This window comes from Thamnophis elegans, chromosome Z, assembly GCF_009769535.1.
Source record: "Thamnophis elegans isolate rThaEle1 chromosome Z, rThaEle1.pri, whole genome shotgun sequence".
Taxonomy (NCBI): domain Eukaryota; kingdom Metazoa; phylum Chordata; class Lepidosauria; order Squamata; family Colubridae; genus Thamnophis; species Thamnophis elegans.
The window spans coordinates 125,714,024-125,727,840 of record NC_045558.1 but is presented as its reverse complement, the minus strand read 5'-3'; the positions used below and the strand labels follow the sequence as shown (position 1 = coordinate 125,727,840).

Here is a 13,817-nt window from a genome sequence, read left to right as displayed (position 1 = left end):
GAAGAAGATATCCCATGATATTCAGAGATATGTCTCTGAAGAAATTTATTGGCTGTGAACCCCTTGGAAAAACAACAATATATACAGTATGTAACTATAGAATACAGATAGATCACTTCTGGCAGCTTTTGAAGTTTTTACTGAAATATTATTGATTTCCATGCAATAAATCATGCCCAGTAGCTGGTATTGAGTTGTTTAGTCTTGTCACTTTGGAAATTGCAAGAACAAATTGTATGTACTGGGTTTTTTTTTTTTTTAGTTGTTTTCCCGCTCTAAACATTAATCCTCCATTTGGCTCAAGGTTTAAATAAACTTAACATTGTAGTCAAGCCAAGAGGTCAACGTTTGTTTGTTTCTCTTTTTGAGCCAAAAACGATACTCTTATGTGTTAGGTAGAGTCGTACTAGGCATGTCCAATTGAAATTTTTAAAAAAGACCCCCCAGGTGAAGAATAGTCTATCTTTCTCTCTCCAATTTAGAATCTATTTTTTCTCCATTAAATGGTCAAGAGCAGATGGCTGCAAGGAATATAAATCCTTCACTTCCCCCCACTCCTCTTCAGTCAGTTAGAACTAAAAAAAACTTCTTGGATGAGAAAATAAATATTTTCAAGGAAAAAACCAAGAGACTCTAGCTTCTTTTTGGAAAAGCACTTTTGAAACAACCTTGACCTAGATGGTTGATAACCTCCATAGATACCTGGAAGTTGAGGTCCACATATCACACAGTTGCCCAGCTTGAGATACAGGAGATTGGACTAGAAGACCTCCAAGGTCCCTTCCAACTCTGTTATTCTGTCACATGGGATCCTGTCTTGAGAAGGGACTTGGACTAGACAATTTCTATGGTCATTTCCAACTTATTCTTTAAAAACTACACTTTTGGAGCACCCACAACCTCTGGAGGCAAGGCATTCAACTGGTTAATTGTCCTCACTGTCAGGAAATTTCTCCTTAGTTGCAAGTTGGTTTTCTCCTTGATTAGTTTCCATCCATTGCTTGAGAATAAATGGTTGGGTACCATTTGTAGGCCACGCCAGTTCTACGAAACTGGTGAAGAAAAAATGGGTTACGAAATCTCTATAAAATAGTGTCCTTGATAAGCCTGAACAGAGAGAACAAACTGTCTGCTGAGATCAGAGTGTTTTATCCTAGGTCTGGATTAAAAGGGAAGGATCAGTCAATTCAGAGCTGACAAAAAAACACTCTCAATAGAAGATATTTAATCTAGGGGTTTTTTGTGGAGGGGGGAGAGAAACACACACCATCCCATCCAATAATAAGGCTCACTTCTGAGTTGGGGTTGGGATTAGGGGATAAAAGGTTGTAGACTAAAAGGGGCATCAGAAAACATTTCCTGTGATGTGTCTCCTGCAGTTGGTTTCCCCACAAGGAATTCCCCTATGTTATCTTCTTTGCAGGTAAATATGATGTTATCATCCCTTCCTTTCTAAGCCTATTCCTGACTTCTTCATATTGTGGACATTGTTAACTACCTGTTTAAGGACTGCAATTATAAAATGCTGTTTCAGCAGTGACTTTTTTTTTTAAAGAGTGTTAGACATTTTGCAGCTCTACAGAGGCATAATATGCTCAGAAGATGTTTTCAAAGTCCTGATTCATTTTTGATTGTATGATTCCTTTTGGATGGGTGTTTCTCCCTGCTTGTCACTATGGGCATTTTTCATAGAATGGAATGGAGGAATAGAATAATAATATTAGTATAGAATAATATTATCTATATCTATATCTATATCTATATCTATATCTATATCTATATCTATATCTATATCTATATCTATATCTATATCTATATCTATATCTATATCTATATCTATATCTATATCTATATCTATATCTATATCTCTCTATCTATCTATCTATCTAATCTCTATCTCTATCTATCTATCTATCTATCTATCTATCTATCTATCTATCTATCTATCTATCTATCTATCTATCTATCTATCTCTATCCCTATCCCTATCCCTATCCCTATCCCTATCCCTATCCCTATCCCTATCCCTATCCCTATCCCTATCCCTATCCCTATCTATCTATACATACATACATATACATATACATATACATATACATATACATATACATATACATATACATATACATATACATATACATATACATATACATATACATACACATACACATACACATACACATACACATACACATACACACACACACACACACACACACACACACACACACACACACATATATATATATATATATATATATATATATATATATATATATATATATATGAATAGAATAATATAATTAAGAGAGGGATAGAATCAAGATCCCGTGAAGTGTTAATACCACTTTATAATGCCTTGGTAAGGCCACACTTGGAATACTGCATTCAGTTTTGATCGTCATGATGTAAAAAAAGATGTGGAGACTCTAGAAAGAGGGCAGAGAAGAGCAACAAAGATGATTAGAGGACTGGAGACTGAAACATATGAAGAATGGTTGCAGGAACTGGGTATGTCTAGTTTAATGAAAAGAAGGACTAGGGGAGACATGATAGCAGTGTTCCAATATCTCAGGAGTTGCCACAAAGAAGGGGGAGTCAAACTATTCTCTAAGGCACCTGAGGGTAGAACAAGAAGCAATGGGTGGAAACTAATCAAGAAGAGAAGCAACTTAGAACTGAGGAGAAATTTCCTGATGGTTAGAACAATTAATCAGTGGAACAACTTTCCTCTAGAAGTTGTGAATGCTCCAACAGTGGAAGCTTTTAAGAAGATGTTGGATAACCATTTGTATGAAGTTGTGTAGGGTTTCCTGCCTAAGCAGGGACTTGGACTAGAAGACCTCAAAGGTCCCTTCCAACTCTATATTATATTAGAATAGAATCATATTGTGGCGTACCATTTATTATTCTATTAATCATATAAGCAGCCACTGGCCCAAACCTCAGCTATGTTTGCTCACTTTAAAGCCAGAAATAAATGAAACCAAGCCTTATTTGTTTATTTATTAAATGTCCACTCACCCATTTCACTGATACAGCAACCCTGGGTAGTTAACTGTAAAAAAAAGATTAAAATATACTAGTAAACAATTAAAATTAGAAAAACAATTGAATATAAAAGCTAAAAGCCAACATGATGTGTAGCCTGGGGTTGGAGATATTCTCTACCAAGTCAGTCATTCCCAACAAAGCAGGCCACCGTGTGGGCCAGGCCAACTTTTTAGGCTCTTCAGGAAGGCTAGGATTGTGGAGGAGGACATCCAACTATTCCAGAAGGTAGGGCCACACAGAAGACTCTTCTCCTAGACTCTGCCAGCTAATTAATTTTTGGCCAATGGAAATCGGCCCTTTCCTCTGGAATGAGTGGGATGGAGTAGTCCTGTTAGGATGAAACAATTCCTCAGGAATCTTGGACTTTATCAGAGACTCCCAATGTCTGAGCTGGGTAGTTTTCTGGCAGATGTTTGGTTACCCAAACTAGGTAATATCATCAGTACTAGTAAGGAGTGGAGTTCATCTCAATTTACATTCTACTAGCTTGCCCTTGTCCGTATTGGTATGTTTTGACCTAGGCTTCCCAAGCAGCATGAAGCCAAGTCCTCGTCCTGATAAACCCCTTTTATTTAATTTACAGTGAATTCCTCTCCAGCAAAGTCCCAGCAAGCAGTCTTTCAAAATAGTTCACAATTACTTACCTTTATCAGGCTTGGAGAGTGGACAGGCCGATTTCTTTCAGACACTACAATACTTCGCAAAAATGTAGGAATGAACTAATTGTCTCTTGCAAACACCCCTCTCCTCTCACCCCTCTTTTATCCCCTATGGGAGGCGCCATTCATCATCCACCTTTGACCTTACTCCCAAGTCAACCCCTGTTCCTTAGCTGTGCCCTTCATCTGGCAACTCTGCGCATGCGTACACTGGGAACAGGCTCCAGCTGTTCCTCTGCCTCATTGATGTCTGACTCTGAAGGCAGCTGATAACTGTCAGATGGCCCTGGCCCCATCTCTGCCTCCATCTCAGAGCATTTGTTAGAGCCTTCCCCAGACTCCAGGACTGGCCCATGTTACTCCCCAACCTCACTGTCTGAATTTGCTGCCATCTCCGTTGGCCACTGGTGGGCCACAACATGGTGGAGGTGATCTTAGAGGTCCTGTGTTTGGGTTGTTTTATTGTTAATTTGTTTGGAACTTCCTTGATTACGGTATTGTTCACTTCTTGATTGCTGATGTGATGTAAATCTGACTAGCACTGATGATGTTGCCTCGTTGGTTATCGAAACATCTGCAAGAAAACAACTAAGCTCAGACAGCACCAAAGACCTCTCATTTCAAACCTGAGCTATAAATATTCTCCTTCGCTGGTATTCCAAATATCTATGAATGTCTGTTATAAACCAGTCAATTAACAAATTGAAGGGGCAAATCTGTATTACCATATTCCAAACTGAATCATTCCACCGTTCCTTCTTTCAGCTGTTGCAGAGACAATGATGCCTTTGAAAGAATCCTTCCACGCTCTGCTTCTCCTGCTAACAACTGTATTCATCCTGGGGTCCTTTGCCTTTAGCTATGAGAACTTCCTCATGAAGCACTATGACTTCCCAAGAAGCGTTGTTGGAACCCACTATTGCAATGCCATGATGCAAAGCCGGGGAATGACCAAGCCCAAATGCAAGCTAGTCAATACCTTCATACATGACACCAAGGCTTATATCCTTGATGTGTGTGGCAGAAAAGGGGTAACTTATGGGCATGAGCTGCGCCATAGCATAAAGATATTTTCGGTCACCACCTGCACTTTGAGAAGTTCTAACCCTCGAGCACCTTGTATCTACAGAGAAAATCTTTCTCCCAAAAATATAGTCATTGCCTGCCTGGATGGAAAGCCCGTACACTACGAGGAAGGAGATTTTGCACTGGTGCATGAAGAGGAATCATCTTATTAGCATTGAGGTATGAACTCTTCTGTCAATTCCTCTGTCTCCACACCTGAAGGCAGGAAAAGAAGTAACCGATGGAGAGATCCACCTAGAACTAAGGAGAAATTTCCTGACAGTGAGATCAATTAACGAGCGGAACGATTTGCCTTCAGAAGCTGCGGGTGCTCCATCACTGGAGGTTTTTAAGAACAGATTGGACAGCCATTTGTCTGGAATATTATAGAGTCTCCTACTTGGGCAGAGGTTGGACTAAAGGGCCTCCAAGGTCTCCTTCAACTTTGATATTCGTTAACTCCTCTGTGCAAAATTAAAGTTTGATTCCTAATTGTGTGACATGTTTTTCTAGTATTTTACTTACAACAGTTTCAGTCCTTGGATCTATCTATCTATCTATCTATCTATCTATCTATCTATCTATCTATCTATCTATCTATCTATCTATCTTTCTACCTTTCTATCTTTCTATCTATCCATCCATCCATCCATCTATCCATATCTTTCTGTTTGTCTGACTGGTTGGCTATCTCTATCGTCTGTTTGTCTGTTTATCATCTGTCTGTCTGTCTGTCTGTCTGTCTGTCTATCTATCTATCTATCTATCTATCTATCTATCTATCTATCTATCATCTATCTATCTATCTATCTATCTATCTATCTATCTATCTATCTATCTATCTATCTATCTATCTATCCTCTCTGTCTCACTGTCCATCCATCCATCCATCCATCCATCCATCCATCCATCTCTTTATCTCTCTATTTCTCTCTCTTTATCTATATCTATATCTACAGTATATCTATCTATTTACAGTATATGTATCATCCATCCATCCATCCATCCATCCATCATCCATCCATCTATCTATTTTCTCCATCCATCCATCCATCCATCCATCCATCTATCCATCCATATCTATCTATCTATCTATCTATCTATCTATCTATCTATCTATCTATCTATCTACCTACCTACCTACCTACCTACCTACCTACCTACCTACCTACCTACCTACCTATCATCTACCTATCATCTATCTATCATCTATCTATCTATATCCATCCATTCATCTATCAATTCATCTATCCATTTAACCATCTAGCTATCACCCTTCCATCAATTCAACCACCCACCCACCCATCCACCATCTATCTAGCTATCATCTATTTGGTTTTAAATCCTAAGTTTCGTTCTTGTGATTTTTCACCGTAACAGTCCTTCTTTCTGCCAGGGATCATGATTCCTTCATTTGTTTTCAAACAAGCCCTATTTTTCCCTGGGTTTCTTCTTGCCACTCTGCCAGCTATAAATTCATGCAACAACTTGCTTGTATGGCTCTATCTCTAATTTGTCTTCTCCAAATACAATAGCTTATTTATCAATTAATAAAGCTACTTTTAGTGATTTTTTACACATATAGGAATTGTGTTAAAGTTCACCCAACTGGTGAGTATCTATCTATTTACAGTATATGTATCATCCATCCATCCATCCATCTATTTTCTCCATCCATATCTATCTATCTATCTATCTATCTATCTATCTATCTATCTATCTATCTATCTATCTATCTACCTACCTACCTACCTACCTACCTACCTACCTACCTACCTACCTACCTATCATCTATCATCTATCTATCTATATCCATCCATTCATCTATCAATTCATCTATCCGTTTAACCATCTAGCTATCATCCTTCCATCAATCCACCCACCCACCCACCTACCCATCCATCCATCATCTATCTAGCTATCATCTATTTGGTTTTAAATCCTAAGTTTCGTTCTTGTGATTTTTCACCGTAACAGTCCTTCTTTCTGCCAGGGATCATGATTCCTTCATTTGTTTTCAAACAAGTCCTATCTTTCCCCAGGTTTCTTCTTACGACTCTTCCAGCTATAAATTCATACAACTCACTTGTTTGGCTCTATCTCTAATTAATCTTCTCCAAATACAATAGCTACTTTATTAATTAACTTCAATGAAGCTACTTTTAGTGATTTTTTTACACATATAGGAATTGTGTTAAAGTTCACCCATCTGGTGAGTAGAAAAAATCACTATGAGGCCTTGAAAGGAGGATAAATAATATTTTTAACAGCATCAAATTAAAGTCAGGAATCTCCAGAGTTCGTTGCAACCATATTTTTCATGTCTGCTGCTTGATCTTGTACATGCATGGCACAGCACAGCACTGATTTCTTCACTTCAACATGATTCCTCCATCCCCCTGGATTTTAAAGTGATAAAAAAGCATGCTTGTGGTCATAACGGTTTCCAAGGATTGACCAGTGTGTTATTAGCTAATCATAAAGGCTATTGAGAAAATTTCAGTGAACACCAAACACTAGCACTTTGTTTTTTAGACATCAGTTGATCTTGTTTAATGAGGAAAGTAGAATCATGCATACAAAGACAATCACAAAACCAACCAACACAGTCACAAGAGGTCCATTACAGAAACACATTTTCTGGGCAAATCCTGACCGAGATGAGGAAACATTCATACCATATAGAAAGTAATTGGAAAAGTGAAAAGATTCCTATGGATGAGAAGGTGATATTAGAATGTGCAGAAATGAACAGATTAACATTAGCAATTAAAGAGAAAGAGCACACTGAATATTATATGACTTGGGAAGAATTTTACCAATGATTGGGGGAGGGGAAGGAGTTTGGAAATGAAGAAAACTGAAACATAAGTAGACAATAAACTTAGATAGAGATATAAAATGGTTAGTACCGGTATATGTATGATAAGAATAATGATGTTTAATATTGATATATTATTACCAGAAGATAGAAGAAAAATTGAGAGTTTTATAATGTTTAAATGCTTAATATATTATAATACTAAACTTAGGGAAATAATGTTAATTTGAATGTGACAGATGTGGCAAAAGAGGAACGATGTTGCACAGAGATGTTTGTACACAGATGACATACGGCATAAGGAAAGATGGAATGCTTATTTTTGTAACTGAAAAATAATAAAATTCTTTTTTTTAAAGGAAGAATTTAAACAGGTACGTTTAGGTATGATTAAGGGGGTTACAGTGGGTGTTAGGTAGGTTTAAGAAGGCTACACAAAATATGCAAATTTGGGAAATGTAGATTTAATTAGATAATTAAATGGTGCACATTAGGGCAACGTCCTAACTTCTTTCCCATCTGGGTTGAGAAGGAATTTCAGGCTGAAGGCACAACAAAGGTTGCCATTGTGCTCCAAATTCTTACCCCTGTTCCCACCATCTTTTCCCCCTGTAGGTTTGCTCAGAAGATTAGAACACAAAGGTGTAACACTGTTGTATATGCATTCTGGAGAACTGCAGATAGTGGTAGTCCCTGTTTTGGGTCCTGGTGAATTTTTCACCTCTCTGACCCAAAACAACTCTGCCTCTAACCTGCTACAGTTGATGGTAATGGAATAAATACAATCTGGAGAAGTAGACCTAGCTTTGCCCTTTGGTCAGATGAGATATAAAAGATGCATTTTATCTATCATCCATCATGGGGTGAAGCATGGATGTTATTGTTCTGTAGGTGGGCAATTATTTTATTACTGGGACTGACAATCAGATGGCCGTTTGGAAAACTGAATTCAAAATCTGTAGATTCTATAGTTCTCAATCAGTTTCCTATCCAGGAATCTGGTATACATGCTAATAATACATAGCTACTACATGATATGAATAGATTCAAAGTTAGAATTGTCCATGAGGGTTAGGGGACAAACAATGAAAGCACCATTGGCTTGTCCTGATGGAAACTCCACTCTTTTGTGCTCTGTTTCTCCTCTTCATACAAAACAGATAATCAGGTTGGAAATCCAGACTTAAATTTATTTATTTTAAGTTACTTGTACTTCCAAATACAGATTAAAATCAAAAAAGCAAAACTCTTTTGGAAGAGCACTACGAGATATTCAGATGATGTAAATACAATAAATGATAGATAGATAGAAAGATAGATAGCTGATAGATGGATAGCTGATAGATGGATAGATGATAGATGGTGGGCGGGTAGACGGACGGACAGAGAGAGAGATAAGATGGATTGATAGATAGAGGTAGATGTAAAGTGAAGGAGAGAGAGAGAGAAAGAAAGAAAGAAAAAGGGAGAGGGAGAGGTAGGAGGGGAGAGAGAGAGTATAATTTTCACCCCTAGTTTTTAGGCCTTGTTCTAAAAGTATGCTTTTTTTCTTTAAAAAAAATTGCTTATCAATTTGTACTTTTGAAGATGTAAATACGATTTCAGATATATAATTAATTTCACACAAATAATAGCTGAACAAATTACTTAACTATGTTTTTAACCTAAGAACTATTTGAAAAATAACATCATTCATCTTCCTTGCAACACTTCAAATATGTACAAGTGAGCAGTACTCCTTTTTCCCAAAGGACTTCCACAGCAGTAGCTTCAGTTATTAATGTCTCCTTCAGTTACTGTTTCAACATTGGTGATAAGGCAAAAGCATTGCTCGGATGCAGTTGTGAAATATGTTCATGCAGAAACACGCTCTTTTCAGGAACATCCTTGCGCACGTGAATTATTCCCCCGTTTCCAACTATTCTATTCTATTCCATTCCATTCTATTGCATTCCATTCCACATTTTCTATTCTGTTCTATTCTATTCCATTCCATTCTATTCCATATTTTCTATTCTGTTCTACTCTATTCCATTTCATTCCATTCCATTCTATTCCATATTTTCTATTCTGTTCTATTCTATTCTAATCCATTCCATATTTTCTATTCCATTCTATTCCATATTTTCTATTATATTCTGTTCTGTTCTGTTCTATTTTGTTCTATTCTATTTCATTCCATTTCATATTTTCTATTCTATTCTATTCTATTCTATTCTACTCTACTCTACTCTATTCCATTCCATTCCATTCTATTCCATTCCATATTTTCTATTCTATTCCATTCCATATTTTCTATTCTATTCCATTCCATATTTTCTATTCCATTCCATTTCATATTTTCTATTATATTCTATTCCATTCTATTGTATTCTATTCTATTCCATATTTTCTATTCTATGCCATTGTTGAAACTCTAGAATTAGTGCAGAGAAGAGATTAGGGGAGTGGAGGATGAAATATACAAATAACAATTGAAGGAATGTGTGCTTTAATGAGAAAAGGGACTGGGGGGAGACATGATAGCAGAGTTCCAATATCTCAAGGGTTGCCACAAAGAAATCAGAGTCAAACTATTCTCTAAAGCACATGAAGGTAGGACCAGAAGCATTGTTGGAAACTAAGCAAGGAGGGAAGCAACCTAGAACTAAGGAGAAATTTCCTGACAGACCATTTAATCAGTGAAACGGCTTGCCTCCGAGAATTGTGGGTGCTCCACCAGTGGAGGTTTTTAAGAAGAGATTAGATAACAATTTGCATGAAATGGTATAGGGTTTCCTGCAATAACAGCGGATTAGACTATAAGACCTCCCAAAGCAGTGGTGCAATTCAGCCGGTTCTATCCGGTTCCGGCGAACCGGTAGCGGTGGCAGTGGGAGGCTCTGTCCACCTGCCCGGACATCATCACGTCCCATTTTTGACACTGTGCACATGCGCTGAAGGTCCTCACTCACATTTGCCAACCAGTTGCGAAGGTAAGTTGATTTCACCCCTGCTCCAAAGTCCCTTTCAACTCTATTAGTCTGTTATTCCATTCCTGAAAGAGAAATATATCCTTGCGGCAAGCTGAAACATTTAGTCTCTGCTTTTGCAGATTCACTCTTTGGAATTGGCTACAAGCATGGTTTCCCAAGGACCCAGCCCTCATCCCTTTGGCTGTGTTGACCTCAAGAACCTATTCTCCTAATTATGACATTTCTTCAAAGAGATAGAATGATCTGTGTCTGAAGAAATTGCCTTAATACCATGACACAAAAATGGGAGCTGATGAAAATAGTTCTACAAGGAAGCAACCCCGAAGAAATACTTAATCTGTAATCCCTAAGAACTAATTGTGTGCAGGGCATATAGTGCATTGTATAGTGTGATATACCAGTGCAGTATGTTTTCCTTTTGGGTCACCATATGTACAGACAACTCACTCCAGTGCTCTTGTAACTAAGGAAAGACTGTTTCATCTCAATATATCACCAGAACTTGCGAAGGCCTACCCACTATGAGGGAGATGCAATTCGAATACAATGAGATCTGGCTGAAATTTCATCACCAGTCCTCCATGAAAAATACAGTGGAGAAAAACAACTAATTTTGTATTATTAGTTGACAATTCAAATCTCACCAGGCTCAGAGTTTACTCAGCCTGACTCTGTAAATAGCTTCGAGGGGGCTGTAAAGCACTGTGAAGTGCGATATAAGTGCTATTGCTATTATGATAAACACACATTTCTTTTATTTGCCATGGCACTGTGGAGTTCTTTGCATTCACTTGAATTTTTAGAGCAGGTCAAAAAATCTCTTTACAAAATTACTCATAACCACTAGAATCATTAAAAAATCTAGTGAAGAGAAGGACCACGGGAGACATGATAGCAATGTTTTAATATTTGAGGGGCTGCCAAAGAGAAGAAGAGGTTAAGCTATTTTCAAAGGCACCTGAAGGCCAGACAGGGAATAATGGATGGAAATTGAACAAGGAGAGATTCAGCCTGGAAATAAGGAGAAATTTTCTGACAGTGAGAACAATCAACCAATGGAACAGAAATTGCCTTCAGGAGTTTTGGAAGCTTCATCCCTGGAGGCTTTGAAGAAGAAACTGGACTACCATCTGTCAGAAATGTTGCAGGGTCTCCTGTACGATGACATACATGGTCCCTTCCAACTCTGTTAATCTATTAAAACACATAGGAATATAGAAATATGATCCATTACAGATGAAAATACACGATCAGATTAGCTATATTTGTTTTTCATGCCAGGACCATGCTGGAAATCTCATCTTCTTTCTAGCCAATTCTGAAGAGATGTACAAGTGAGAGTAGGTTCTGTTTATTGAAGGAATTCCATGTTGGCCTTACTCAGAGGCACATAGCAATGCAGAAGCTTCAGGTGTTCAAGTATCTTTCAGTTATTGTTTCACCATTGGTGATAAGGCAACAGCATTGCTCGGATTCAGCTGTGAAACATATCCATGCATAATCATGCTCGCTTCAAGAGTGTCCTTGCACACGTGAACGTTTTGTGTGTGTGTTTTGAAATTAACGTCTGTCCATGCTCACTTCTTCTTTTTCGGAAGGGGGTGTCAATTGCAGCTCTTTCCTACTCTACCCCTTCCTTGCAGTGGACCATTTATATAATGGGATTGTACAAAGCAGAAGAAGAGAAGAAGACGGAAGGTTGAGAACCCATCTCTTCTTCAAGAGCACATTCAGGTGAGTGTAAGACCAGGGAAGGCTAAGATGAAGAGATAATTTTCTGATGGGAGATTTTGATTCTCACTGAACTGGATTAGGCTTATCAATACTTAGTTGAGCTACATTTTAAGCTTCTTTGTAGGGCTTGTACTACAGTGAAGGGCAGATCATTCATTCTGCTGGTTCAGATGCCTCTTATCTGACCATTGCCTAGCCTGTGACTGTTCTCTCTTTCTCCCCAAGATAATTCCCATACACCTATAGAATATTACCTTGGTAGAACTCCCAATTCAAGGATGTTTGTAGAGCCCTTCTATGGAGCACCAAAGGAAGTCAGCTAGGAAACTAATGTGGTTCCTGTCTGAATAGGAGACTCTAGAAACTTCCAATGGTTTGGAAAGGGGTGTAGCCTCCTTAGAAATTCCCCGGAGGAGCTTTTATGGAAAATTCCCTAATTTTGATAATATGGAAAGTCAAATATTTAGCATAATAGCCCAAATAGAAAGATCCATTTCTGTGCCAGGTATTCCAACCGATGATTTCAGATGGAGATACTCATGCATCTTCTCCCTTTCTTCTGTGGCAGAGCTGATCATGTGGTTCAAGGGATTTGGCCTTGGGCTCTTCATAGTCCTGGCTGCTGTCCTGATGCTGGGCACCTTCGCTGCTGACTATCCAACCTTCCTGGAACATCACTTCGATGACCCCAAGAGCAACGTGGGAGATCATTACTGTAATAAAATGATGCAAAGACGCGGAATGACCAAACCCAAATGCAAGGAGGTCAACACCTTCATCCATGACACAAAGAACAACATCATAGCTGTGTGCGGGGATGGCGGAGAAGCCATTGACAACAGATTGCAGCGTAGCAAGAAGCAATTCCGGGTTACCACCTGCAAGATGAAGGGGTCTTCTATGAAGCCTCCTTGTGATTACAGAGAAAACACGTCACCCAGATATATTGTCATTGCTTGTGAGAACGGATTGCCTGTGCACTACGAGGAAGGTCACATTTAATCTGAAGATGATATGAATTGATCGGATGGAGTTTCCCTCAAGATGGCTTCTCTTCTATGAAGAAAATCTCATTTTCTGCTGATCCTCTGGCTCGTTTCCCGAACTCTTTTTCATGATCTATGCTCAATTGTAACTTACCTTAATATTTGCCGTGCTTTTCTTTTTTTCTCTTTATCCTTCAGCCAGTTCAAAACCAAAACTCTGAATATCTGAAATTTTATGGAAGCCAGCAATAATACCTTTGCCAAATGCTTTTAAATGAATGATTAAAAATAAACAAAAAGTTGCATTACATCTCTGTTCTTTGTGTCACTTCATTTCATTTTAAACAATTTAGGATTTTTTCAAGAAAAAATGACCAGATTCATCCTATATTAACATGAATGAAATTTTTGTACTTGTTAAATTGTCGTATTGGTATATTCTGACCTAGGCTTCTATCTATCTATCTATCTATCTATCTATCTATCTATCTATCTATCTATCTATCTATCCATCCATCCATCC

General features: G+C 38.1%; 1 protein-coding gene and 1 long non-coding RNA gene across 2 annotated transcripts; both read left to right on the top strand.

Annotated features, from left to right (window-relative positions):
- Window positions 1-1,121: 1,121 nt before the first annotated feature.
- LOC116520426 lies at window positions 1,122-5,054 on the top strand. Its single transcript, XR_004256781.1, has 2 exons — window positions 1,122-1,423; window positions 4,479-5,054. It is a non-coding gene; the product is annotated as an uncharacterized LOC116520426 (long non-coding RNA).
- Window positions 5,055-12,185: 7,131 nt separating this feature from the next.
- Window positions 12,186-13,351, top strand: LOC116522840 (ribonuclease-like). Its single transcript, XM_032237893.1, has 2 exons — window positions 12,186-12,308; window positions 12,877-13,351. Exon 2 carries the CDS (start codon window positions 12,885-12,887, stop codon window positions 13,308-13,310), a length of 426 nt encoding a protein of 141 aa, XP_032093784.1. The 5' UTR covers window positions 12,186-12,308; window positions 12,877-12,884; the 3' UTR covers window positions 13,311-13,351.
- Window positions 13,352-13,817: the final 466 nt, after the last annotated feature.